At 49.9% G+C, this 25,175-nt stretch overlaps 8 protein-coding genes across 8 annotated transcripts; 4 read left to right on the top strand and 4 right to left on the bottom strand.

Annotated features, from left to right (window-relative positions):
• Positions 1 to 1,249: 1,249 nt before the first annotated feature.
• LCP9604111_5665 (uncharacterized protein) lies at positions 1,250 to 2,092 on the top strand (the record flags this gene model as incomplete). Its single annotated transcript, XM_039073500.1, has 3 exons — positions 1,250 to 1,581; positions 1,646 to 1,705; positions 1,762 to 2,092. 3 exons carry the CDS (start codon positions 1,250 to 1,252, stop codon positions 2,090 to 2,092), a joined length of 723 nt encoding a protein of 240 aa, XP_038928176.1.
• Positions 2,093 to 2,771: 679 nt separating this feature from the next.
• On the top strand, positions 2,772 to 5,366 carry LCP9604111_5666 (uncharacterized protein; the record flags this gene model as incomplete). Its single annotated transcript, XM_039073501.1, has 1 exon — positions 2,772 to 5,366. The coding sequence occupies one exon, from the start codon at positions 2,772 to 2,774 to the stop codon at positions 5,364 to 5,366; it is 2,595 nt and encodes an 864-aa protein (XP_038928177.1).
• A 629-nt stretch (positions 5,367 to 5,995) lies between these two features.
• Positions 5,996 to 6,887, bottom strand: LCP9604111_5667 (anticodon-binding domain-containing protein; the record flags this gene model as incomplete). The annotated part of the gene is made up of 3 exons (XM_039073502.1): positions 5,996 to 6,109; positions 6,175 to 6,685; positions 6,757 to 6,887. 3 exons carry the CDS (start codon positions 6,885 to 6,887, stop codon positions 5,996 to 5,998), a joined length of 756 nt encoding a protein of 251 aa, XP_038928178.1.
• A 1,283-nt stretch (positions 6,888 to 8,170) lies between these two features.
• On the bottom strand, positions 8,171 to 10,411 carry LCP9604111_5668 (WD repeat NOL10/ENP2 family protein; the record flags this gene model as incomplete). The annotated part of the gene is made up of 2 exons (XM_039073503.1): positions 8,171 to 10,137; positions 10,195 to 10,411. The coding sequence occupies 2 exons, from the start codon at positions 10,409 to 10,411 to the stop codon at positions 8,171 to 8,173; spliced, it is 2,184 nt and encodes a 727-aa protein (XP_038928179.1).
• A 511-nt stretch (positions 10,412 to 10,922) lies between these two features.
• LCP9604111_5669 (uncharacterized protein) lies at positions 10,923 to 16,549 on the top strand (the record flags this gene model as incomplete). Its single annotated transcript, XM_039073504.1, has 6 exons — positions 10,923 to 10,964; positions 11,020 to 11,305; positions 11,364 to 14,183; positions 14,231 to 14,881; positions 14,939 to 15,451; positions 16,434 to 16,549. 6 exons carry the CDS (start codon positions 10,923 to 10,925, stop codon positions 16,547 to 16,549), a joined length of 4,428 nt encoding a protein of 1,475 aa, XP_038928180.1.
• A 693-nt stretch (positions 16,550 to 17,242) lies between these two features.
• On the bottom strand, positions 17,243 to 18,301 carry LCP9604111_5670 (RNP domain protein; the record flags this gene model as incomplete). Its single annotated transcript, XM_039073506.1, has 1 exon — positions 17,243 to 18,301. One exon carries the CDS (start codon positions 18,299 to 18,301, stop codon positions 17,243 to 17,245), a length of 1,059 nt encoding a protein of 352 aa, XP_038928181.1.
• Positions 18,302 to 19,332: 1,031 nt separating this feature from the next.
• Positions 19,333 to 21,316, top strand: LCP9604111_5671 (NADP(+)-dependent, decarboxylating phosphogluconate dehydrogenase; the record flags this gene model as incomplete). Its single annotated transcript, XM_039073507.1, has 5 exons — positions 19,333 to 19,349; positions 19,629 to 19,816; positions 19,880 to 20,331; positions 20,389 to 20,817; positions 20,876 to 21,316. The coding sequence occupies 5 exons, from the start codon at positions 19,333 to 19,335 to the stop codon at positions 21,314 to 21,316; spliced, it is 1,527 nt and encodes a 508-aa protein (XP_038928182.1).
• A 792-nt stretch (positions 21,317 to 22,108) lies between these two features.
• On the bottom strand, positions 22,109 to 24,046 carry LCP9604111_5672 (uncharacterized protein; the record flags this gene model as incomplete). Its single annotated transcript, XM_039073508.1, has 6 exons — positions 22,109 to 22,149; positions 22,206 to 22,233; positions 22,354 to 22,398; positions 23,351 to 23,460; positions 23,518 to 23,758; positions 23,810 to 24,046. 6 exons carry the CDS (start codon positions 24,044 to 24,046, stop codon positions 22,109 to 22,111), a joined length of 702 nt encoding a protein of 233 aa, XP_038928183.1.
• Positions 24,047 to 25,175: the final 1,129 nt, after the last annotated feature.

The raw sequence follows: 25,175 nt of genomic DNA on the forward strand, positions 1-25,175 counted from the left end.
TTGCAATCTGTCCCGAGTCCTTTTCCCGCATATCCTCTGTTTTACCCGTGATTTGTGGGGGTTAAAAGTCCGACTCTGCTCGTGATAGTTCCCATCGGCCCACCTCATTTGAAGATCCTGGGATTTCTTTTTTTCCTTATTTCTTTTTTTTTTTCTCATTATTTTATTTCTCATTGAGCTTCCGACGGATCAGACAGCCAATGACCGGCCCTGATATATGCAATTGAGACGGTGAACAAGCGGGTAGTGGGACGTCAGGGTATGTTTTAGTAGACCCGGCCCTGATCGAGGCGCATCAGTGGCGCGCAAGAAATCTAGAAGTCGGTGTTTAGTTTCTAAACGTGTGGGCCAGCAACGCTACCCAACCGGGACCTTTCAGATCATAACACGATTGCGGGGGTCACTAGTAAACGCCCGTTGCTGGATATGCGCTTTTAAATACTTCATCGCGCCCGTTCCGTGCCCCCAATTGAAGTCCTCACAGAAAAAACCGCTTTTGATTTACCACCAGGGAATAATCGGATCGGAACTTCAAACCTGTACGTCGACTTCCTCTTACGAGTCCCACCTTTCCCCTTATACTCAACCTTGGCCCCTCCCACCCCCTACCGCAGTACTTGCAATCTCACTGGTCTGCGACCTATATAGTTCCTAATGTTTCCCGAAGGATCTGGCTCACAGCATCCATTCTCTTCCCGCAGGAATCAATCAAATCTACCATTCACAGCTTCGCAATCGAACGTTGGACTTTTGTCTCCACTAGTCCAGTCAGTGGAATCTCCCGACTTTTCACACAGCGTTCCCGGACCAGAGTCTCACTGGCCCATTCAGCATATTCAGAACTCGATCTATGCACCGGGTGGCTCGCAGTCAACACAAGGATTTGCACTGTCACTGCCCGCGCATCATTCAACAACGCTGAATACCAGCACGAGTCCGCTTCACACTCTAGATTCGAACTATCCACCTACAGAGTCCACAGCGCAGGGCTATATCGAGGATAAATCTCCGACTAAAGAAGAAATTGGCACAGAAGATTCACAGTATGTCGAGCTAATCCATGAGAAAAACGGCCCCCAGGGCCAGATTCAGTGCTGACTAGGGCATCCCTCAACAGCCTTGGCATTCCATCATACCCCATGTCAGTAGTACCAGACTCTTATTTTGCTGGCCCAGTGCAGCAAAATACTCGCCGTACGAAGTTCACCCAGACGTTGTTTAAAAGATGATCTACTGACACTTCTAGAATATGCGTGGACAAACCGACCTTATCAACCTTCGCAACCAGAACAGACGAGCCCGCCATTTCTATCTTCACATCCGTCATACCCTGCATCGGGCTATCCGATGGGCTATCCCAATCACCCAAATGGGCCTCTGCATGGGTACCAACAGCAAGAACACCAATTACCGGCGTCTTATCTCGCACCTTCCCGTCACAGTGAACCTCGAAGGTAAGCCGATTGATTACCTGGCCTCTGAAAAGACTGACATTTCCAGTTTTAGTTCACCTCTCCCCCATCCCTTCCACCCTCAATCTGCTTCCGTCACTCCTCAGTCCGAACAGCCTCTCATGACATCGTATGTCGGATGAACCGCTCGAAGTATAAAAGATCCAATGATCTGGCAGCTAACGCAGGGGTAGTCCTTCCGCTTATATGATAAACCAACATGCCTACTACTTCCCCGCCACACCGGACATGCCGTGAGTTGAGACGATGAACCCGAATCATAGAGTATGCTGACCGGAAACCACACTAGATCGCACCCTACCTCCATCAGCTCTCAGCCACAATCGATGGTCCCCGAACCAATGTACTCTTCACCAGAATCAGCCGCCGCTACTGATTCTGACCGTCCAGCAGGAGTATCCAGCTTGCGCCCCCGACCACAATGCTGGGACCATGGCTGCAATGGCCGTGAGTTCTCAACATTCAGCAATCTTCTCCGCCACCAGCGAGAAAAGTCAGGAGTGGTGGCTAAGGCTGAATGCCCAATATGCGGTGCGGTATTTACACGTACGACAGCACGCAATATCCATGTTGGGCAGGGCAAGTGTAAAAGCTCAGGCAGAGATTCATCTGCTGAGTAGAGCATATGCACACTTTTGATTTCGGCGTTAAAGCGAAGGCGCTTGGCTATAGCGGGACTGGATTTGCTTATTATGCATGTATATTTGGGGAGGCCAAAAAATTCTCTGAGAGAAAAGGCTTGATGTCTTGATAGAACTTCTCATACAATTTCTTGGCGCTGGGTAAATACGGGACAAACATGGGCCACGTGATGCTTCGGCCCGTGCCATTTGTGAGTCAGTTACAGCACTTTTGCATCACAGATCATTCAATTCTGCTGCAAGAATGCCTTATGTTTCTCGAGTCTTTTTAGAATTGCTTTATCTATCTCCATATCTTTGCTTATTACCAATATCTTTGTTACCAGTCTGAATCGTAACCGTGTCTATGGCATCCATATTCACCTATGATCCTGACCCACCTCGGGTGTCGTCCCCGTGGTCAACTTCGGGATCATCGACTCCCCAAATCAATGTATCTGCCAGTCGGGGTTTAGCTGTCCGCACGCGTTCTAGCACCAGTCCACTAGGCGTCGACCCTGACTTGTTATCCAACTATGGAATATCCAAATTGGAACCCGAACCTCAAGAGGGTCCCACTGAGTACAAATTGCACCTTCTGCTTCGAGCCAGGCGCCCGTATCTCTCAATGTCGACTGGTCATGTAATAGCGGGTTCGTACCATCACAATTACCGCGTCATGCCAAGTACGTCTACTCCATCCTCTCCGAGCTTGGAACCAACCCCAAGACACACGCAAGCCAAGTCTAGCCAGAGCCGCCATCAACGACTACAAGGGTTGACTACCCAGCTATTATGGCGTTTGCAACAATCGTCACCTTTTCACTCATCCACTACCTCTAACCTTGTGGTGCCTGTTCTTCCCGAGGCAGCCCTGGAATTGGGTGTGCCCTCTAAACCGGCCCGCTTGCTTCCCGGTCTTGAAGAAAGCCAAGGTGCTTTGTATGAGATCGGTGTCGGCGATGATGGTACTTTCGTAGGCCTCACGCAGGATGAGTTGGACGAGAGTGTGACCAATCTACGGGCTATGGCTGCTAGTATTGGGTGTAAAGTTGAGATCCTTCGCCGAGTTGTGGTTGGGGAGTGTGAATGGGTTGAAGACTTGCCATCTGAAACTGGGAACCAAACCAAGAACAACACTGAAAGTCTTTGGGTCGCCGAGGCTCTGGTGAGTCCCGACCTGGACTTCTACAATATCTCTCCAACCAAGTCCAAGAACGATACGAAATCTGCCGCACACCCAGAATCTGGCAGAAAGTCAGTCATGAATGAGGATTACTCCCATACAGAGCAGATTCGAATTTCTCTCGCAGGTCCAAGCACCGCAGGAAAGACTTCCTTACTGGGTACGTTGACTTCGTCTGCGCTTGACAACGGAAGAGGCAAAAGCAGATTAAGCCTGCTCAAGCATCGACATGAAATATCATCGGGCATCACCAGTTCGGTCGCCCAAGAACTGATTGGGTACACGGGTGAGATGCCACCAACCGTGATTAACTATGCTTCCGGTAATGTTGCGGGTTGGGATGATATTCATGCCGCCTCGAAGGGAGGTCGTTTGGCTTTTGTGTCCGATCTACCGGGCTCTATTCGATATTTGAAATCTACCCTGCGAGGGCTTATCAGCTGGGCTCCACATTATGTGATGTTATGCATTCCAGCCAACTGTGGCAATGAGACATCTGGCAGCGAACAGACAGGAACTGAACAATCGGAAATTGATACGTGTCTGTCATATCTAGAGCTTTGCCTAAAGTTGGAGGTTCCTGTGTTGATTGTCATCACCAAATTGGACGTTGCTTCCCGCAGTGGACTACGGGATAGCCTTGGAAGAGTTCTTTCTGCGCTTAAAACAGCTGGGCGCCAACCTGCAATGCTACCTGCATCGCCTGCAGGTGACAAACCACTTGACCTTCAGCAAGTCAGCACGTTGGACAGCGCCCAAGTACAGAAAGTATGCGCGGCGGCTGATGGAAAATGGGCATATACCGTACCTATCATGCTTACCAGTGCTGTGGATGGCACTGGCATTGGAAAACTTCATGCCTTCCTCCGCTCTCTTCCCATTCCCCCACGACCCTCCCAAAGAACTCTCCACATCCCTAAAGGGCTGCCAATACCCTCCCACAGCCCCACTAATATCTTCGATGTGGATGAAGTGTTTGCAATCCCTCCCTCCAAAGTCTATTCACTGGACTCGGAGAAGGGCGGCCAAGAGAACCGCGGCATGGTTCTCTGCGGCCTAGTCCGGCGCGGGAATATTTCCATCGGCGACGAAATGGTCATTGGCCCCATCTTAGTGGACGTTCCAAACGATCTAGGCAATGAGCCCCAACCACCCGAAGGGTCACTGTCCCGCAGTGGGCCCGGCCCGCCGGGTGATTTCCCGGCCTCCTTCCCGCAGACTTCCTTGTCCGGTAAAGATTCCCAAGCAAGATGGCAGCGTATCCGCGTTGTCAGCGTAAGAGACCTCCGGCTTCCTGTCCGCCGCCTAATTAGAGACCAAGTCGGAACCATCGGAATCGAACCCATCGGGGTTTCAGACGATGGCCGTCTACCGCGTTTCGGCCGGATCCGCAAGGGCATGATTCTCTCGAACTTCCACGACCCACACTCGCACTCGAATGGTACCTCATTACTAGCGCTCCCCTTTCACACGGGCTTTACCGCTACCTTCCGGTCCACTGAGTTCTCGGCTCCAAATTCACCTCCACTCTTGCTTGGCGGTAACGCCATTGCCTACATCGCCAATATCCGAGCTACCGTCCGTGTCATTTGCATGGCGTTAACTGGGCCAGGCGAGGACATATCTTCCGAACCGGGTTCCCCGTCAGAGCCTGAATTCTTCAGCTTTGACGGCGATCCTCATTCCCCTAGTGAGAAATCAAACGGCAGTACGATACCAAGCAATACCGAGGGCGGCGCACGTGATGTACTTCGCCGCCGTCCCTCGGCAACAGATATCAGCAAAGTAGTGTCTGGCATTTCGTCTGCTTCCATTGTCGGAGCTGCTTCTTCCGCAGAAGCCCTGAAAGAAGACGTCAAGATTACCTTTGCGCTGGTGTCGTCTGTTGAATGGGTGGAACTTGGCTCTCAGGTTCTCGTTATGCCTGGTGTTTCCATGGCCTCTGCCCCGTCCCATTCTGGGGCTACGGTAGCGTCTGCGCCTGGTTCTAGCTCTGCTTCTGGGACGCTGTCCATGTCGGGTTTAGAAGGGTTTGTGGGGACTGTCTGTGAGATTGTTCCTGGGAGAGTTCCAGTTGCGGAGAGCTAGACTAAAGTCTTGCAAATATCTCGCGGCAATTGATGACATACTTCTTCTCTATTTTTTATGAGCGTCTTTTCGAGCCTTCGACCAACCATCTAGCTTTCAATCTTCATAGCGGGTTTATTTTCATTTCATTATCATGTTTGCCAATATTTGAAGTTCGTCGTCGCTAGCAGTTGTCGAAATAAGACACATTACAGAAGTTTCAGTGGCTGAAGGGTGCAATATCATTGTCCTAAGAAAGTGTTGTCGTAGCAATTGACTAGGTTACTATGGATTGTCTCGTATTCTTGGCTTGAGCGCACCGACTGCCCAAAAACAAGACACAAGGCAATTCGGTTGGCAGCAATGCAACGGTCCAACTCGACGGCAAGCAGAGCCCGCGCAATGCTGGTCCACGGCATATAGTTTCTTGATAAGGGGGGGGCATCTTCTCCCAGACACAAGTGGTCAAGAACGCGCAGTGTCCCGTCGGATCCGCTTTCAAATCATCTCTATCCCATTGCAATGTCGTTTTTCGCTTGGGTATTTCCATTAACTTTGCTGATCAGGCGCCACCAAGACGCTCGAATCGACGTCAGACCTATCTACAATTTCATAGGACTGCGTCTCTGGTATTTCTGTGATTGAGCACATTAGCCACCTTTGCGCTGGTCGTTGGGGACACTGGGGTGGCGAGAGAAGGTGCTAGTCGAACCGATAGTAGCGCTGGCATTGCGAAGCTCGATCTTCTTGCGCTCCATCTCGAGCTATATTCCACAGTGTTAACTCGATTTGTTTTGCGATTGATGACTGAGTATATTAGATAACCTACCACTTTGCGCACTCGATTAAGAGCAGCCGTATCGCCCTCCGCAATCGAACGGCAATCATCAACGCGGTAAGGAGCAGCAATTGTCACAGCATCGGCGACGATGATGCTGTGGCCGTTCCATCGCGCCGGCATAGTGCGGCTGAAAGCATCAAATAGGTCCTGGGCCTGAGTAGTGACGCCCTTACCACGACGCGCCTCACGGTCAAGCGCTTCACCGATGGCCTTGGACTCGCGGGCCTTGAGCGCACGGGTGTCGAGTGCCTGAATCGTGGGTTGTGCGTCGGTGAACGAGGACGAGCTGGAATTCGAGGGCGGAGCCAGAGCGAGGAGCTGGAAGTGCTGGATGCGCGAGATGGGGATCACGTGGTAGTCGCCGTTCTGCGCCTGTTTGGCGTCACCAGGGTTGGGTGCGGGGGCCGTGTTGATGGCCACGAGGTTGGTGATCGGGCATGCCGTGAACAGTGTACCTTCGAAAGTGGATTGATTCGGCTGCGATGTAGAAATACGCACTCTAGGAACGCGAGAACGGAATAGGTCAGCGCTGCGACTTTGTAGACACCATCGTTGGCAGATAAGACTCACCGGGCACCGATCGCCCCGCTCAGCGCTGCCTCCAAGGCCACGATGGGTGTCGCCATCCCTGGGCCTGCTGCGTTACCAGATTGTTTCTGCGCAGAGGCCTTTACTGAAACCTGGCGCTTGTTCTCCGCCATAGACCTATAGCTCTAGCCTCCACGTGTGAGCTGCTCGGAGACCACAGTAGGCTGATCCCCCAGGTGAAAGACAGTGCCGTTGACTGTTTATAGTGCAATAGTCAGATCCTATGATGGGGTCAGGACATTGGAAGCAGATCGGCACACGTTGAAGTCGGCTTGCCCTGCGAGGAGCTACTGCACCCCGAATTGTTGGTAGAGGGGCTGGACGGTGCTGTCAATCGGCTCTTCTGTTGAGAAACGAGCGTGGCTCAAGCGGAGCAGGCAAACTGGCACAACCCCAAAAGACGAGAACAGAAAACAAGCACCACGCCCAAACCAGGAATTTATGGAAAAACAATGGGCTTGGGGGCTCGCGATTAGATGGCAGGGTCGACGTTGCACGAATGCCCTTTTAGGCTTAGTGCTAATATTCGATTACTTCATCGTCGCCTCAGGCAACGATCTATAAAATAACATAAATCACGACATCCTCCAGCGATTTTATCATGGACAGAGTGTCGAGATAAACACCTCATGATATAGGGTTGGAAACTTTTACCATTGCATTGTTCATTGGTCCAATTTCTAAAGTACGTAGTCAATCTGTATTGCTGGTATGTGGGTATTGCCCCTCCAGTCCATAACAAACAGTTGTAACTAAAGTACCAATTCTAAATATTCACAAGGAAAGTATCTAAATTGTAAGTTGTGAATTATGAAACTTATTGTAGGAGGGTCAATATGCACTCGAACCCACCTCCTCAAAGGAGATAGTTGTCCATGAGAGATATACTGTTCTCTACCACAATCACGTTGGTACTCAGGGTATTACGAAAAACAAAGTGACAAAGACAGCTGAATATACAAGATTGTTTTGGCATCGCTTTTGAGACATTAGATACAAAGTGGTCGTTCGAAGATATGTGCCAGAGCTTTTTCTTCTCGGGCGTCACACCAAAGCCGTCTATGACGGTGAGGCAGTGTGCAAATAAAATAGGGTATTGTTAAAGTTGCCGTAGGTTCAAAGAAATGCGTCCCGGGGATCAACACAGCAGCACGTCGCACAACGCCTAATTGCATGGAAGCAATAAAGGTTGTCAATGAGCTCAGTCCTAGTGTTCGGCAGTAGTTCAGCCAGAAGCGGACAGCTGCGCCAGCAAGTAAGCCTTTAATTGCCAATAAGTGGGAGGCAAAGAAGCTAGGAGCATGATTCGTAGACCTGAGGCGAGAAAACCTGGCTGGACAAGATTGTATGGTGTCAAGGAAATGGCATAAAAAAAGACCAATAATGGCAAGACATATTATATCTTGCGGAAAGTGTTGCCCGAAGCACTGCGGCGTTCCTTGGCTCGGAACGATGTGTCGGTCTTGTCGTAGCGCACTTCGGGGGCAGCGCGCTTCGGCTTCCCGGCCGGGTTGAAGCTCATCTCTTGCTCGCCGACTACACCAACCCGTCGTGCAGGCTTTTGTTTCGACTTCATATTCTGTGCACGAGAGCCAAAGGAGCGGTCTCGGGTGGAATTGGCTTGATTCGAGGAAGATACTTGCATACGAGGCGGAGGCCGCTTCGTCCGCTTGTAGTCTGCAGAAGAAATCTTTTTGGAGACTGCTGCCTTCACGGGCTTTTCCGCTTCGTTGTCGGAATCGGAGTCGGAGCTTGAGCCAGGCACTTCGTCGATGGCTTCTTGCTCGACTGCCGTCAAGCCACGCTCCTTTCTCGAAGCTGATGGGGCAGCGGCCTGGGGAACCGTACTGGGGTTCAGCAACTGGAATTCGCGTGAAGTCTCGTCGACAGCGAAATCTTGGTCCTCGAACAGCTGGGCGAAACGGCCACCACCCAACACCTTGTCCTCGCCAGTTGCAGCAGCATCGACCATTTCCTGGTCGCCCGAGCCTTCCAATAGACGTTTGGCATGCTTGCGCTCCCTCTTCTCCTCCGCGTTCAACATCCTCTCGGCCAGTCTCCTGTTCACCTTGACAGCAACCTTCTTCTTGCCGCGGATGCGGCTCTCCCGCTCCTTGTTCATAATCTCAGCCACCTTCTTCGCTCTAGGGTTTTCTGTGTCGGGGAACAACGAAGTAATAGAGTTATAAACAAAGTTCGACACTTGATAACCCTTAGAGTAAGGTACCATCTTTCCTGACTGCATGTAAGCTGCCAAATCAATGGGATCTCCGCCTGCCTTGATGAGCTTGGCGTCCCATTTGGCGACCTCTTCACTGGGCACAAGCGTGAAACCGGGCCAGACAGAACCAGATTGAGCAGACTTGAATGCGCTGGGGTCATTTGGATCCTCGGCCATTTCTTCAACCAGGTTGTCCAAGAATGAGCACCATTTTGGCGCGGGGCCAAGCTGCGGAATGAAGAATGAGTGTTGCTGTCGGCCTTCGTTGGCTGTGAGGAGCATGCCGCTATCCTTGCACCAAGCAACAGAGTTGATATCCACAGCCGGTTCAACAGAAGTCCAAGGTTTTTGATCTTCGATGTCCCAGAGTTTGATGATGCGCTTATCGGATGAAAGCAATTTCGGTTCGATTGTCGCAGCTTGTGTTGCAGATGACGGCTCGAGGAATTGGAGAGTGTGAATAGGGAACCCGTATCCTTGGTCCTTGACCTGGAAGGGAACGGGTGAACGCAAGTCGTAGAGGTGAATTAGACCATTAGACGAGCCGGTTCCGAGGCTCATTCCGGAGCGATTGAAATCTAGAGCTGTGATCTCTGATCGCCCATCGTGTAGTCCAAGTTGTGTGGGTGTAGACAGCACACCTGCACGTCCCTTGGCTCTAGGATCCCATAGCTCAACTGTTCCCAATGAAGTTCCGAAGGCCAACAAATTGTGGCTCTGCTCCGCAATAGCACCAGTGTTGACCGCTCCCGTGTTGATTCCACCTTGGAGAGTTCCGCCACCAGTGGATGTAAAATCGTCACCTCCGACGTCAACCTCAAAACTCCGCATGTATCGTCCCAACTCCAAGTTCAATCGGTATACCTCTCCCATGCCATCTTGATTAACACCGACTGCAGGAACAAGCACTTCAGTCGACTGGCGGTCGTAGACAAGGTCACGTCCATATCGGGGAAGTCTGGTAGTGTAGTGACAGCCCGAGGGAGTGTGGAACTCGAGAGATCGATCAGACTGGAGGTGGAGGGACTTGGTGTAATCGGAGGACAGTAGGATGAACGTGGTGTTGAGCGAACTAGTATGACGCGCCCATGAGAGAGATAATTGCGGAAGGTAGTGGGTGTGGATTTGTGGCTTGTAAGTTCCTGCAAATAATAGTGTTAGGTATGCGCTCTCAGGAAAAGATGGGGATTAGTACGAACCTGTGCTCATGACCCAATCTCCATCCTCACTGACTCGGATACAATGACTTGCTTCCTCAAATTCAAAGTCTTGCAGTAATTCAACTCGATTGGCATACTCGGGGTCATTTTTCAAGCTGCGCTTGCGCCGTCTAGCAAGCCATTCGGGAAGCGGGCGAGCACTGTCGGAACCCGAGATGGTATATACCGGGACCTCGGACGGGTTAGACAGCTTCATGCTGGTATATTCTAGTGTAAGGAAGGCCGAGCCAGTTATGTTGAGCTGATCTGCAACTTGTTTGCAACCTATCGGTGTCGGCGAAAGCAGACCTGCAAAAGATAAAAAAAAAAACTGCGATAAAAGCCACTGATAGCAATCACGTGATACATGGGCCTGGTGATTGGCCCGAGTGTCCCTGGCGAACGTCCCCCGGAATTACGCATCTCAACTTTCTGTTGGCTTCATGCGATAAGCCTTGTGGTTGAAAGATTTGCTGCTTCATTTGGTGCGCTGATTTAATTTGAGAGACAGTGTTTTGCCAGACCTTTTTAGTCTTTGTTGATCACTTCGTCCCGCGCAATATGGTATCAATCAGCTAATGTATTCGCTGCTTTCCGATCTCTCTGCTATGCGCTTTCACTCCTTCCCACAGACCATGCAACCTGCGATTGGAAATGACTTCCAGAGTCAGCCATCGGAATTTCTTCTATCTTTAAAAGCTTCCGGGGCTGTCCGCGACCGTTAAATTATGGACTTCCCTGGCGGCGCAAACACCAACATACATCTTATTGTGAGTATCGTAATATTTACAGTACATTCGCGTCCATGCTGACGCGTCACATCAGGATGGATTCTCCAACATCTACTGGAGAATATACACAGAAGAAGCTGGTATCACAAATAACCCACAAGAGAGCCCCGCCAATGGCTACACTATTCTCAAGCACTTGAGTCGTCTCAAAGATTTAGAGGCTCGATTGAGGGGTTTGAACTGCCTGGCCTCATGTCCAAGGCGCCTGGGGCTTTGGGTGTTTTCCCCCACTCCCGAGTTTGAGAGCCTCAAACCTTTGTATGTGAGGGGAAGTGACACAGAGTCAAATAAGATCGTCGTTGGTACCACAACTTTGAAAGGTAAGTCTCTGGCCAGCTCGTAGACTTATTCGGGGCCTTGTTAATTTTATTACAATAGTCTCTGCATTGGGAAGTGTCTCCTCGCTGGACTTAGTGAAGGGGCTGTCGTCCGACAATCAGAGTCAGAACGGTACCCAACCCGCGGCACAGCCACGGCCACATCAGAGCCAGCCTACCTCTCGACGACAAGATGGTTACAGCAGTTCAGCGGCCATTTATGCCTCCTTTGTATCTGCTGTCACCGGTTCAATTAGCCTCCAGTTGATTAGACGCCATGGTGCTCTGCCCCTCGGATCACGAACCCTTTTCACTGCCATCGAAAAGTCAGGATACGAAAGCCCCCATATCAACAATGAGAGCATCCTCTCCACTTCTTGCTTGACTACACTCAATGTTCAGTTAACTATAAGTGGAACAATAACTGTCTCCGCCCAGACTGTATCCCAAACGGGCATAACTCGACTGTGCAGTCCACGCGACGACATTTCTAAAATAACCGACGTTCAGCCTGGAATTGATCTTTGGCTATGCCCGAGCGGGACTATCGCTAGACTTGTCACGGCTAATATTGACTCGCCAACCGTTCCCTCTCTGGGCCACCCCACCCCTGGGAATCTGTCTGCGAAAAGAATACAGTGGAAATTGGATGTTGTGCAGTGGCTGCGGAATTTTGGGTTACATGTTGACTCAATTGATGAAGAACCCTGGGTTGAAGTGGAGGTTTGGGAGCCATTTTTCGCGAGGCTTGCTGGGGAAGCATGGCGACAGAGTGATGATAGTCAATCTGCACTGCCACTGAAACGCATGCTGTGGCCAGCGAGATTTTGCTTCAGAAGGGCTAGCTCATCAAATTTCTCTTCCGATGCTCAAACTTCCCTTCTTGACGAACCTCTAGATTTTGCAGAGCAATGGTCTACAATGGCGAGCTCTCTCAAGCTAGATCATATTTCCCATATTGCTCAAAACACCCCTACCACCCAAGACTCACGACCAAAAGACCAAGAAATGGCATCACCACCCAAGGCCGAACCCTTGGAAACCACAGAGAGTTTATCCCGAATTGCGCAATATCCTGATTTGCAAACCATGAATCTTGTCTATCCAACGCCCCCAGACGGAGCTGCAGCAGTCGGGTTGAACAATCCAAACCCTCCTGAGGCTTTTGCCGACGATTCTGACTTCGGGCTACCACATGCAACGCAACGAAATTCAAGAAGAAATGTGCCAGGATCTGATATATCACCCGTTCAAAATAGTGGCGTTGGAATTGGCACTGGCCGATATGATGCAAGCGACGAAGAAGATCTCTTTGGGGAAATGAACGAAAGAGATTTTGGGTCGAAAGGTATCACCGATGCGGACTTCAGCTTTTTCGATGACCCTGATTTCGATGGCATGGAGGGTGACTCTCGGGTAGAGGATGCAGATGAAGCAGTTGAAGCACCCCGTCCTCAAAGCGAATCGGAGGCCGAGGCCATGGTTGATGCAGAGCTCTCCCCCAATCAGTCACGGGAAATCCCAACTCATTTGGAAACCCATGAGGTACACGCCTCTCCGATACACCACGAATCACCACAGTTATCTGAACGGCCCATGGCCCCCGAAGAATCAGCTCATTCGCCTATGGATCGCGCAGGTCAAACAATCAGCCCGCCCTTGAGCCCAGTAGAAGTGAAGAAGATATTGTTCCCGGGGTCTGAGGCAGACGATCGTCGACAGCCTACAGGTCACCGGGGGCAAGGGCATTACCACCCAGTGGCATTCGAAAAGAAACTTGGTGATTGGGATCGGAAGTACGGAGCAGCTGGCAAATTCTGGTTCTCCGGTGGTAACTCGTTGGACACATTAAATCAGACATCTGCCATACCCACGATTGGCATTCCTCGCCGTGACCGAAGCAACGCCAACGTACCTAGCTCAAAAGAACGTAACAAGACCAGTCTATCTCTGATTCAGTCAGAAAATGGTCTACGATCAGCCTCGGTGAGCAGTGACAGCAGCGACGATAGTATCGAGATCATGTCGGAGCATGTTCCAACGCCGGCAGCCATGCCCTCGATCCCCTCTTTGAAGCGGAAACGAGCTCCTTCAGAATCCGATATAATGTCAGTTGCATCCCAAGAGAAGTCATTTCCTGGCACAGAAGCAAATCCTGCGTACGCAGCCGAGAACTCTACGTTCCTCGGCAATTTTCTAGCTAATTTTTCCGATTGGACCCTCACCGGTTATTTCTCTGCTTTCCCACCTCAACAACTCCCTGTTCTTCCTCGCCATGAAGGTCAACTTGAAATTGCCCAACTTCTGGTTGACCAAATTACGCAGTCCTCCCTCAAGCATCCACTTGATGGGAAAATTGGTCTTTTTGATCTCGAGAGCGAGTCTTTGTCACTGCAAGCCCTCGACGACACAGCACTCTTGGGCGAGACCTCGAGAATGGACTTCAAAAAATATACGTCATTTCAGGATGAATTTGTCGCGAATCTTCCACAGCAGCAACCGCCACAACATCAGGCGCTGCCCAAAGACCCCCCAAAAAGCTTCATTTCAAAGTTATCGGCGCCTCATATACGTGTGCGTCGAGGTAAAGAATACTTAGAGGCGCTTCCCCCGGCTGTATCCTTTTGGGAGACATTCGGTCTTGAGCCTGCTCATGGGCCAAAGAACATTTCTGCTTATTGTATTCACCCACCAGCTGCGTCAACGGCAGCGGATGTTTTCTTGAGGCGGTTTGGTCTGCTCTACCAAAGTTGCAGTCTTGGAACTCATACCAGAGGAGACGATTCTGTAGCATTCGAAGAGGGGCTGAAGCTATGGAAATCTGAAACATCTAGCTATGAATCTATGATGCAGGTATTGAAGAGAACATGCGAGCAGCTTGGTATGTGTTTTCTCTGATGATTATGTGCTTTACTAACAATTCCCAAGGCTCAGAGCTCTCACAGTCTACGGCAACTGCTGATAACCATGTTGTCTATATTATCAACCCATTTACGCACGCTGCAGCATTGGCTGACATTTGTTCCGCCTTCTGGTACCTTTTCCAACAATTGGTAGCCGGTTCCGAACGACGACAGACTCGAATTGCCAACGAGCTTGTTCTGCAGATAATTCCCCTAGAGTTCGTGATGTCAAGCGAAACGATGGTTATACCTCCCCAGGTGGATTATTTGAATTTGGCCTTAGAAGTCTACAGTCGATGTCGCTCCAATGATGCGGAGATGAGCCCCCTGCTCTGTGCGCCACCAATGCTTTTGGCCGACGCCATTCCGAGAGCCATAAGTTTCCGACTTGCTCCTGAAAGATCCTCGCCGCTTCAAGATGGCCGAAGTCTTCACATTGCCTACTCCAAAAGTCTTGATCAACGCTGGATATCGGTGGCATGGTCCGATTTGCCAGGCTCTATTCAAAGAACCATGTCTTACTGTCTGCGGTATCGTCAGTCGGGTGGTACCAGACCTGTTTCCGAAGTAAGGAATGAGATTTGGGCTACGACGAAACACATTATGGAGAAATTCCAAGCACGATGGAAAGTTCAGCTAGCGACTACCGAGCCCATGGAAACCGAGGAGGTTGAAGGTACTGCTTCGTATTTTTTTTTTTGATATCGAGGACATATCGCTAACACATTCACAGCCTGGGCTAGTCTAGCAGACCAGCACAACAAGTCAAAGCCTGGGTCATTGGAATTGACCATTCTGGCTGTCAACACTGTTCCTGACTTGATCCTTGAGCCACCGGTTCCACCCGTATCGATGGCGATGCTGAATATACTGTCTTCGTCTACCCCCGTGTCGACTCCTAATCCAAATGCCAGCGTTGCTTCCCCCGAACAATCAGGCAATGCAGCCACGCCAACCAGCGCCGGTCCCGCCGCCTATAGTGCCCCCACGCCAACGGATATGTCACTCGAAACCGATTCAGAAACTGTTCTCACTGATATCTGCGACGATTCCTGGCTAGCCATCCTATCCCACCGACTCAACAGCTCTCCACACCTCACCGAATTCCGACCCGCCCTATCCAGCGGGTATCTCCTTCGCCGCAAGGGCACTACTGATGCGGACGGTGTATTTGCTACCTCCGTTAATCTCATTTATTCCCCACGTATTCCCGTATCTCACGACAGCGTCCTGAAAGATACCTTAAGTATGTACCGGGACCTGGGCTGTCTTGCCCGGGCCAAGGGCATATGCAGTGTACAAAACAACACACTGCCTTGGCATGTTGCCACAGCTCTTCGCGCACAAGAGCTTTTGAGTTATGTTTTTTGAGCGAGATGATATCTTATTACTGGGGCGTTATGGTTGCTCTATCTACTTGGGATTTCATGTATGTTACAGCTTTTTCGGTGATGGGATGTTTTATTACCTAGTTTGGGTAGATATGTATACCCTGGGAGGCAGTGCATTTGAATTCCCCTTGTTTATTGTACATGGTTGTCTAAGTATCGAGAAGTCGGAATCATACTTCTTAAAATATCGATGGACATATCTTTACATCTACGATCTGTATCCTTGGGACACTACCTAGGCATTCCCTTCTTATATGGCTTCGAAAAGATGTGAGATAGATCGATGTTGTTCCGAAATTTTGTCAAATTGGGATATTTTCAAACTGTCAATGGAAATATGCACCATGGGTTTCAACAAAGCGAAGAATATGCATCAATGCAGTCCTCGTCAAATACATCCAAGAAAAGAAAAGGACTCAGCAAAAGACCTCTAACTCCACACTAAAAAACCAAAAAAAGAAAAAGAAGAAAATACACCGAAAGCAACGTATGTACTGATTGCTTCCAATCGCTAACAATTGTACAAAAAAAGGCGTGTTCCAACGTGAAAGACTCGTAACGCAGCTCGTCATCGTGGGTGGTAGTATTGAATGCCAACAGAAAGGGTATCGTATCGCAGATAAGGTCGTAGTCGTAGATGTGTGTGTGATCGTGATGGTATGTATATGTGCGTATTCCGAAAAAGAAAAGAGGCAATTAATGCCTGTAAAAGCGAGACCAAGAGAGGCCCGAGGCCGAGCGTCAAGGGTGTATATGTTGTAGTGCTTGCTGCTGCATGCTACCCTGCTTTATCACCCATCCGCACTCTCTGCATCGGTCTCCTTCTTCCTGGAGAAGAAGGAGACGTGGCTTTGTACAGCCCAGATGGCGAATCCAGCGATTGCGAGGAGGAGGAAGAGGATGATGATGATAATCGCGATGGTGATGTTGCGCTGGACCATCTTGGGTGGTAGAGAGGTATATTATTTGGCGAGATGTGTAGAGAGCTTCAGTCGTTGCTTGTCAATCCGGTAGGAGGATAGGTAAAAATAAAACAAGACGTGGAGTTCAAGGTCGTAGGCCGTGTACAGGTGGGCAGCAATGCGTTGGGTGGGATCTGTATACGGAAGTATACAGCCTCGTCCGGCTGGTTCTTGCAACACACAAGCCTCTTTTTTCTTGGAGGAAAATGGAAAATTATAGATCAGAAGAATGTGAGAAAGAAGATATGGAGAAGATGGGGTCAGCTGGAATGTGAATTGGTTTTAAACAGAGCTTTTTTTTCCCCAGCCATGTGCTTTTAGAGGGGCTGGGGAACTCAATGCCAATGTACTAACCACATACTGTGGTTAGGTACCCAAGACACTCCGTATATTGTAAGGGTATTATGAGCAGGCTAGAAATATATCAGGAAAGCCCTCTGTTCAGATTCTCAATGAGATATACCTAGTATCTTGGAAGGACAAGTCCAGCGCAATAGAGATGATGATGGCAAGTGTAGGCCACAAGTATATTCACGTGACTCAGCCCCCTTTTACTCGAGAACGAAATTGGTTTTGATATTTCGAATTTTTTTCAGTAATAGTACATTTGGCAACAGGAAAGCATCTTTAGTCTTGCCATGAAAATGTACTATCGGTCTTCACGTAAACGGCGTATCCATATAATTAACCCAGAATCTTCAATCCTCCCTTCGTTTTGGCTGGCTTTTTGATACCGTCCTGCTTCACTTTTCCACCTGCGCCACCGGCGTTGTCTCCCTTAGGACCCTTGCCCTTGCCTTGTTTCTTTCCATGCTTTCCATGCTTGGGGGCCGAAGTTGGGCGAACCTCGGTTACCGCTCGGCGCAGTAGGATTGGGTGCGAACCAATGTACTTGCCATGCATTTCTCGTGCCGCTTTGAAGTAGTCGTCACTTCCACTGAAACTGACGAACCCATAGCCTAAGCTCTTCTGGGTTCGTTTCTCTCGGACGACACGAGCTTTCTGGACCGATGTGTAGGAGGCGAATGCCTTCAGTAGAGACTCATCCGTCACTTCACCTGCGAGGTTACCCACAAAAAGTCGGAAATGTGCCGGGTCCCACTCCAATAGGGTCGAGTCGGTCCATGTCTGACCACCACCAGAGCGAATAACTGTTTTTTGTGACTCGGCCTGCTGGGCAGGAGTGCCAGCGCCGAGGGTTGGGGTTCCAGCTCCCGTGTTCACGCCTGAACCCGGCTGGTTGCCTTGATTCTTGGGGTCATCGGTGGGCCTATTGTAGGCGCTCTGCCACTGCGCGATTTGAGCTTCCGTCTCTGCGTCAAATCCGGGGGCGTTGCCACCCTGTGAAAACCCTGTATTGGGCGTAGATCCGAACGGGTTCGTAATATGTGGGACGGTCGGGCCGTATGTGTTTTCAGCGTATTGAGGTTGTCCATAGTAGGAAGGCCCACTTTGGTATGTCTGAGGTTGTTGATATTGATTGACGTAGCTCTTGACGGGGGTTGCGTATCCAGCAGAGACTGGCGGATTCGCGACCGAGTAGTTGTTGGGGCGACGCGGTTGACTGGAGGCTACCGCGCGCGGCTGGAACGCCGTGAAGGCGTTGTAGCCCGTTGGTCGAGGTCTACCGCCATAGCCTGCAGGATTGGCGGTGGGAGGCTGCGCGGCATTGGAGGATGGAGGTGGGCGGGGCGGAAGTGACGAGGGAGTCTGTTTGAGACCTGGAGGAGGCGGAAGGGACATGATGAATGGGATATTCAAATGGGGGGGGGAGAGAGAAATGAGATGCGAGAGATGGAGAGACGAGAATGCTAGATGCGAAGTAGCAACCGCAACGTACCTTCAGGGCCTGACTGACCGTCACGCTTGAGATAGGCACCCGAAAGATGAGCACTTGCAAGAGGTGAAAGGTTCCGCCGCTTATAGTCACTGTAAGTGGCCTGAAGGATTATAAAAATGCGCGTCGTGAAATATTAGGCGGGATGGCAACGCTTAATGGAAAATCCGAGAGATGAGAAATGGCTTCTCTGTCTATGCGCTGGCCAGGCCGTCTGCGATGGCTGTGTCACATGACTCAACCAAGCTTTCCTGACTCAGCTATGACATAAGCCCCCCCAGCCCTCTTGCTGAGTCATTGCCGTTGTGGGCGCTGTAACCCCCACTCTAGTCCCAAAGCGGCCTAGCCCATGTGCAGCCGGTTATGAACTCATCGGCAAATGATTTCTCCGTCGCAACCAGAACAGTTCACCGATGCGTGGAAAATGGTGGGATGGGATGTGTGGATGGTTTAGGTGACTTACATGGGGATTGGGTTGAGTTTCTGCTACTTCATCATCTGCTTGATACCTTACTATACACTTGCTATGTTATATAACATTCTTCAGTTCCAAGCTACCCCTCCATGCCCCGCTCTTGCAGAGTAAAAGCTACAATGCCATGTACTATAAAGCTGTGTAAACCGGAAATCCAACAGAGGATGTACGTAGCATATAGGGAATTGAAACCGGGTCGGATAATGCTTTCCAAATTGTCGCAGAACCCGAGTGGGTTGACACCGGACGACTCTGCTCCTGTACTTAGTACTTGGCGCTACACCGGAGACAGTAAGAACCACGCTGGTACACGGTACCCCCGGTATGTCCCACAGGATGACGGAAGACTTGCTCCGTCAGCCGAGCTACTTCTTCTTCTTCCCCTCCTCTCTCTCTTCATCTTCCTCTCTTCTCTAGATTCACCGTTTTTTTAATCAATATCATATCTCACATATAATCGTCATGGCTGACCAAGCTGTGTAAGTCATCTTTCTTTCCTCCCCATTTCACCAATTCCAGCCCAGCGGTTACGCCTCCCGACGGATAACAGAGCGCATGGATCTTCAATGCTGCTCAGACATCATGCAACAGCTCTATCTGGAAGACCCAATCCCTATAGGTGCTCGCGCAAGATGATACCAATGGAGCTACTGCGAATCTGATCTTTTTTCAGAAGAGCACGGCTTTCCTTTCTCTTTTGCTCCCATTGTCATTTTTTTACCCATCTGTTGACAAGAGACATTGTTCGCTGACGATAGCGCCCGTCTCGCCGGCATCAATGTCGGTGCTCCGGCGCACTTTGCTCCTAGTGCTGACTTCGGCCTCATCGGTCTGGCCGTTATGGGCCAGAACCTCATCCTGAACGTTGCTGATCACGGCTTCACCGTCTGCGCTTTCAACCGCACCGTCTCCAAGGTTGACCACTTCTTGGCGAACGAGGCTAAGGGTAAGCAATCCAGAGAATAACAGGTTCCAATGGCCGTTGCAAAAAATGCTCACTACAAAACAGGCAAGTCCATCATTGGTGCTCACTCCATCCAAGAGTTCTGCGCCAAGCTCAAGCGCCCCCGCCGTATCATGCTCCTCGTCATGGCTGGCAAGCCCGTTGATGACTTCATCGAGGCCCTTTTGCCTTTCCTCGAGAAGGGTGATATCATCATTGACGGTGGTAACTCCCACTTCCCCGACAGCAACCGCCGTACTCAATACCTCAACGGCAAGGGCATCAGCTTCGTCGGCAGCGGTGTCTCCGGTGGTGAGGAGGGTGCCCGTTACGGACCCTCTCTCATGCCCGGTGGTAACGAGGCCGCTTGGCCCCACATTAAGGACATTTTCCAGAGCATCGCTGCCAAGAGCGACGGCGAGGCCTGCTGTGACTGGGTCGGTGACGAGGGTTCCGGTCACTACGTTAAGATGGTCCACAACGGTATTGAGTACGGTGATATGCAGCTGATCTGCGAGGTAAGGCTACCTTCTCAAGCTGCAAGATATTCTCGAGCGATCACTGACGTCATCTAGGCCTACGATATCCTGAAGCGCGGTGTCGGTCTCTCCTCCAAGGAGATTGGTGATGTTTTCGCCAAGTGGAACAGCGGTGTTCTCGACTCTTTCCTGGTCGAGATCACCCGTGATATCCTCTACTACAACGACAACGATGGCACTCCCCTCGTTGACAAGATCCTCGACAAGGCTGGCCAGAAGGGTACCGGCAAGTGGACCGCCATCAACGCTCTGGACCTCGGCATGCCCGTTACCCTGATCGGTGAGGCCGTCTTCTCCCGCTGCCTCAGTGCTCTCAAGGACGAGCGTGGCCGTGCCAGCACCATCCTGAGCGGTCCCACACCCAAGTTCGAGGGCGACAAGCAGGCTTTCATCGACGACCTTGAGCAGGCCCTGTACGCTTCCAAGATTATCTCCTACGCCCAGGGCTTCATGCTCATCCAGAACGTAAGTCTTTTTTATCCGCTACTGATAGTCGGTTTTCTAACCCTCGTCCCCAATATAGGCTGCCAAGGAGTACAAGTGGAAGCTGAACAAGCCTTCCATTGCACTCATGTGGCGCGGTGGCTGCATCATCCGCTCCGTCTTCCTTAAGGATATTACCAAGGCCTACCGCAGCAACCCCGACCTTGAGAACCTGCTGTTCGACGACTTCTTCAACAAGGCCATTAACAACGCCCAGACTGGCTGGCGTCACGTGATCAGCAAGACCGCTTTGTGGGGTATCCCTGCTCCGGCCTTCTCCACTGCGCTCGCCTTCTACGACGGTTACCGCTCCAAGAACTTGCCTGCCAACCTGCTCCAGGCCCAGCGTGACTACTTCGGTGCCCACACTTTCCGCATCAAGCCCGAGGATGCCAGCGAGACCTTCCCCGAGGGCAAGGATATCCACGTTAACTGGACCGGCCGTGGTGGTGACGTGTCGGCCTCGACCTACATCGCATAAGCGTGTTAAGTTGAGGTATGCTAGCAGGGTAAAAAAATCGGATGTTCAATGTATTTAGATGTCTCCATGGAATGCCCATGATCCGTAACGAAGTCACTTGTTTTTCCTTTTCATATCTCTCTGCTACCTATGATTTAAGTGAGCCTCTACTTAGCACAGGCCAATACAAGGTATGAAGTGTACGTTCAAACTAACATGAGACCTCGCCTTTTAAACCTTACCAGCGAACACGCTCAGTCAACTCCCGAGAATCAAATATTTTGAGTGGACTCGCAAGTCTTATCACTTACTTCGTATATTAACATCGCTCCCGACGCCGATGTCGCTTGGCAGCGAGTATATCATAGTTTAAAATGAAAAGAAACCCAGAAGGTGATGGTTTATCGTATGAACAAGGTCAATCCTCTCGAGAAAATCCATATCGGCGATCCTTCAACGGCGGGCTCCGGGGGTCTCCTGGACTCCGCTTCTGTAGGGGAAAGCGCGCCCGAATCGGTAATCACAGTCCCATAGAGCTCCTACCGCACCTTGCTGAAGTGTGCAATATCTGCCAGATGGGCAATATCTGCCCGAGCACCGTGCTAAGCAGCTAGCTGCCAGATGTCTTCCCGCTGCACCTGTTTGTTTCGAGGGACTCGTTGGGCGAGACGATGATTGTCTGTCCATTCAAAGATGATATCGCGTTGTTTGGTAATTAGTTTCCTTTTCACAGAGGATCAAAGTCTCTTCTGTCAGCGTCAGAAAATCCCTGCGTCGGTCACCAGCTCTGAGCGTATATATAGATAAGATACCTTAGACAGCCTTGTTATCCCTCATCTGGTTAACGAGCTGGTCTAGATATGTATATGTTAGTCGTGTACCTTACACAAAACATTCAGATGTGCGCTACCGAGGTGAGATTGCAGCGGGCTGATACTCTAGTGAGGGCCAACTGAAAAGGAATCTGGTGAGCTGGATGTCCGGTGATATCGAGGAAGTGAGAATAACTTCACAATTCGATGCGGGCAAGATTATGTGCATGGGACACAGCGACATACCGGTCGAACAATCTCCGCAATGTCCAGTAAGAGAAATTCAATGCGCTATAGGGCCGCAGCGCAGACAACGATCATCCAGATGAGATTGCTGGCCACGTTGCTCATCACTCAATCACCCTTCTCTTCTCTTCAGCCAGGCGGACGAGTTTCGCCACTAGGGACTCGACCCCCTCCTCTCGAATCACCATTGCAGCTAAAAGAGAGGTCAAAATCAGGTCAAAATAGGATCAAGCTGAGGTCAAACTTACTAGACAGAGCCAAAAGCAAGAAAGAGCAACAGATGGTTCTATCAAACATTTTGTTGTGCGAATGATTGTTGATGTGAAGTTCGTAACTATGTTAAGACGCTCAGAGAGCGAAGGAGGGAAAGAGAAGAAGAGTTGATTCTCTACAAACAAGTAAAGGAGCTGCTTATATAGCTGTGACGCGTATTAAATAGGCAAATAGGGCATTCCACAGACTACCTACATACAGGGAGGCGATAGTTTATACGGAAGGTACGAGCTTACAATGTGATGTCAGCGTTTAGGTGCATTTACATACAATAGCAATCCATATGTAACTATACGTACCGGGTTTCCTTAGGAGGCTGCCTGCTATGGAGGGTCTGGACTTCAATCCATTAATTTAATTGATTTATTCACCCTGTTCCTCTGTTGCTCGCGCGAATGTTCAACGGGTGTGATACCCCTTTGGGGGTACCTTGGGAATTTGATTTATTTGATTTAATTCGATGTCTTCGATCCCATTTAAGGCATAATGCTATTACTTTCCGATCAAAAACAGATCAACTGACTCTATTAGATGTCATTCAAAAAGACAACTACGTTAACGCTTCAACTGACCATTTGATGGAACCGCCGAACTGGGATCAACCACGATTTTGAGTCATTCCGCTAGCAAACGCTCGCAGCAATCAGGCGCTTGTCTGTTTTGGTTGAAGAAAAGGATGCCCCGCCAGTTCGCCTGCCGTTTTTCTCGCATCTGGATGCCAGACAAGCATTCCCTTGGCGAGATCCAGAAACGCTTCCCTCTCCTTTCCTTCAAGGAAGGAAACTGTGTCGTATAGTTTCCGGTCGGGGATCAGGTCTTCGTAAAGAAAGCGACCTAAGATATTTCGTGAGTCTAAGAATAATTCGTTCAAGATAGGAAACCTAGTGATACCATTACTGTCAAAGAATGGGCCGCAGAAGTACTCCTCCGCGATCTCGCATACTCTGTCGTCTTCTCGTCTGACAGGTTCCGGCCACGAGTACTCTCGCATATATTGATACCTTTGTATGACCTCTGGAGGGGGTGGACCGAGTAAAGCTATCATTTCGGCGAGGTGTAGTTTAGCATCGTAACGACCTTGTTGATCATGGATATGCCGAAATAGCTCTTTTCCTTCGATCATATCCCACAACTGGTCCGGCATTAGTGGATAATAACAACTTTAGAGAAAAGCGGGACGTACTAGAACACCAAGATTCCAAATATCCGTAGGCATTCGCCATCCATTACCCAATATCACCTCTGGCGCCCGATAGTGGTCTGGCTGAATAGGCCAGATGCCGTAGTCGTCGTCTTCCTCGAGTCTGGTTGCCAAGCCAAAGTCGATAAGCTGTGGTATACTTCTCAGGCTTTTAAGTGGCCCGAAGTCATTACGGGACTGATACACTGGTCGTCCTGTCGAATCAATCTTGAAAGCCATTGTTTTTCGAGCTCAGAATTCATGAAATCAGTAAGTACGGTTGGATCCTCGAATGAGACCATAATGTTTTTAAGCTTTAGATCTAGGCCGCCGCCTGGGCTTAGTATCACCGACAGGATATAAGGCTAAGGATGAACTTACCTGTATAAACTATCCTGCATTCTTTATAAAGATAATCAAGCCCTGTAAGAAGAGTACGAATGTATGTTTTAATGAGGGGCAGTGGTATCTTTCTATCCTCGAAGCGCCGCTGATATATGGACAATGGCTCCCTTATAGGCGGATATATAAGACACAAATAAGAACCTTCTGGACCTTTAACTTCAAAAGAGTCTAAAGATATTCGGATAAGTGAGCGGCCTCGGTGTGACGGGTCTGCGGTGGAAATGTGCTCTTTAATACCACGCTCATGACTAGCGGAACTCGCATTGTTATTAGCGATTTTTAGTACTATAACACTCCCTGGCTTTTCGATATACCTATATATTTATTAGAGATGGAGAGAGCTTCGAATTAAACAGAAATTATTAAAGACTACCCTTACAAATCACACACGAGCCATACTGTTGAAGATATATACCAGCCAACCTTAACCAGGGTTTGGTAACGATCAGCGAGTACCTCTCCAGGCTTCGCTGCGTAGAAGTACTTGGAATCGTATACCGGCGAGATCTCTTCATCAACGAGTATACCGGGCGGTAAAGGTAGCCCCGGAGAAGGTATGGGAAACGGTTTATTGCGAAGTAGAGCGGACAAACGAGGAATGGACGGCCTTATAGTGTTCATTCCAGAGTTACTCCCCGTAAGCCGACAGGAGAATGTGATATCAATAGTTGTCGAAGAAGAAGGAGATCAAGGAGCCCAGCACAGCTGGTAAACTTGATCACGTGGCACAGTAGTTACTCAGAGATCACGTTGATTATATAATGGCCCATGATCAAGTCAGGGTAACTAACTAGTTACTCAGGGACGTGCTCCGTTTTACTCAGTGATCAAAAAGCGGCAAGAGGTGAGCACTAAAACGGAAAGGGAAAGGTCTCGAGTGCCAGGCATTATCCGGTACATATGTAACTATACGTGCCGGGTTTTCCTTAGGGCTTCCTAGAACTCAGTAGAGCCTCTAACTTAA

The sequence above is a fragment of the Penicillium roqueforti genome, assembly GCF_015533775.1.
Source record: "Penicillium roqueforti strain LCP96 04111 chromosome Unknown scaffold_14, whole genome shotgun sequence".
NCBI lineage: Eukaryota > Fungi > Ascomycota > Eurotiomycetes > Eurotiales > Aspergillaceae > Penicillium > Penicillium roqueforti.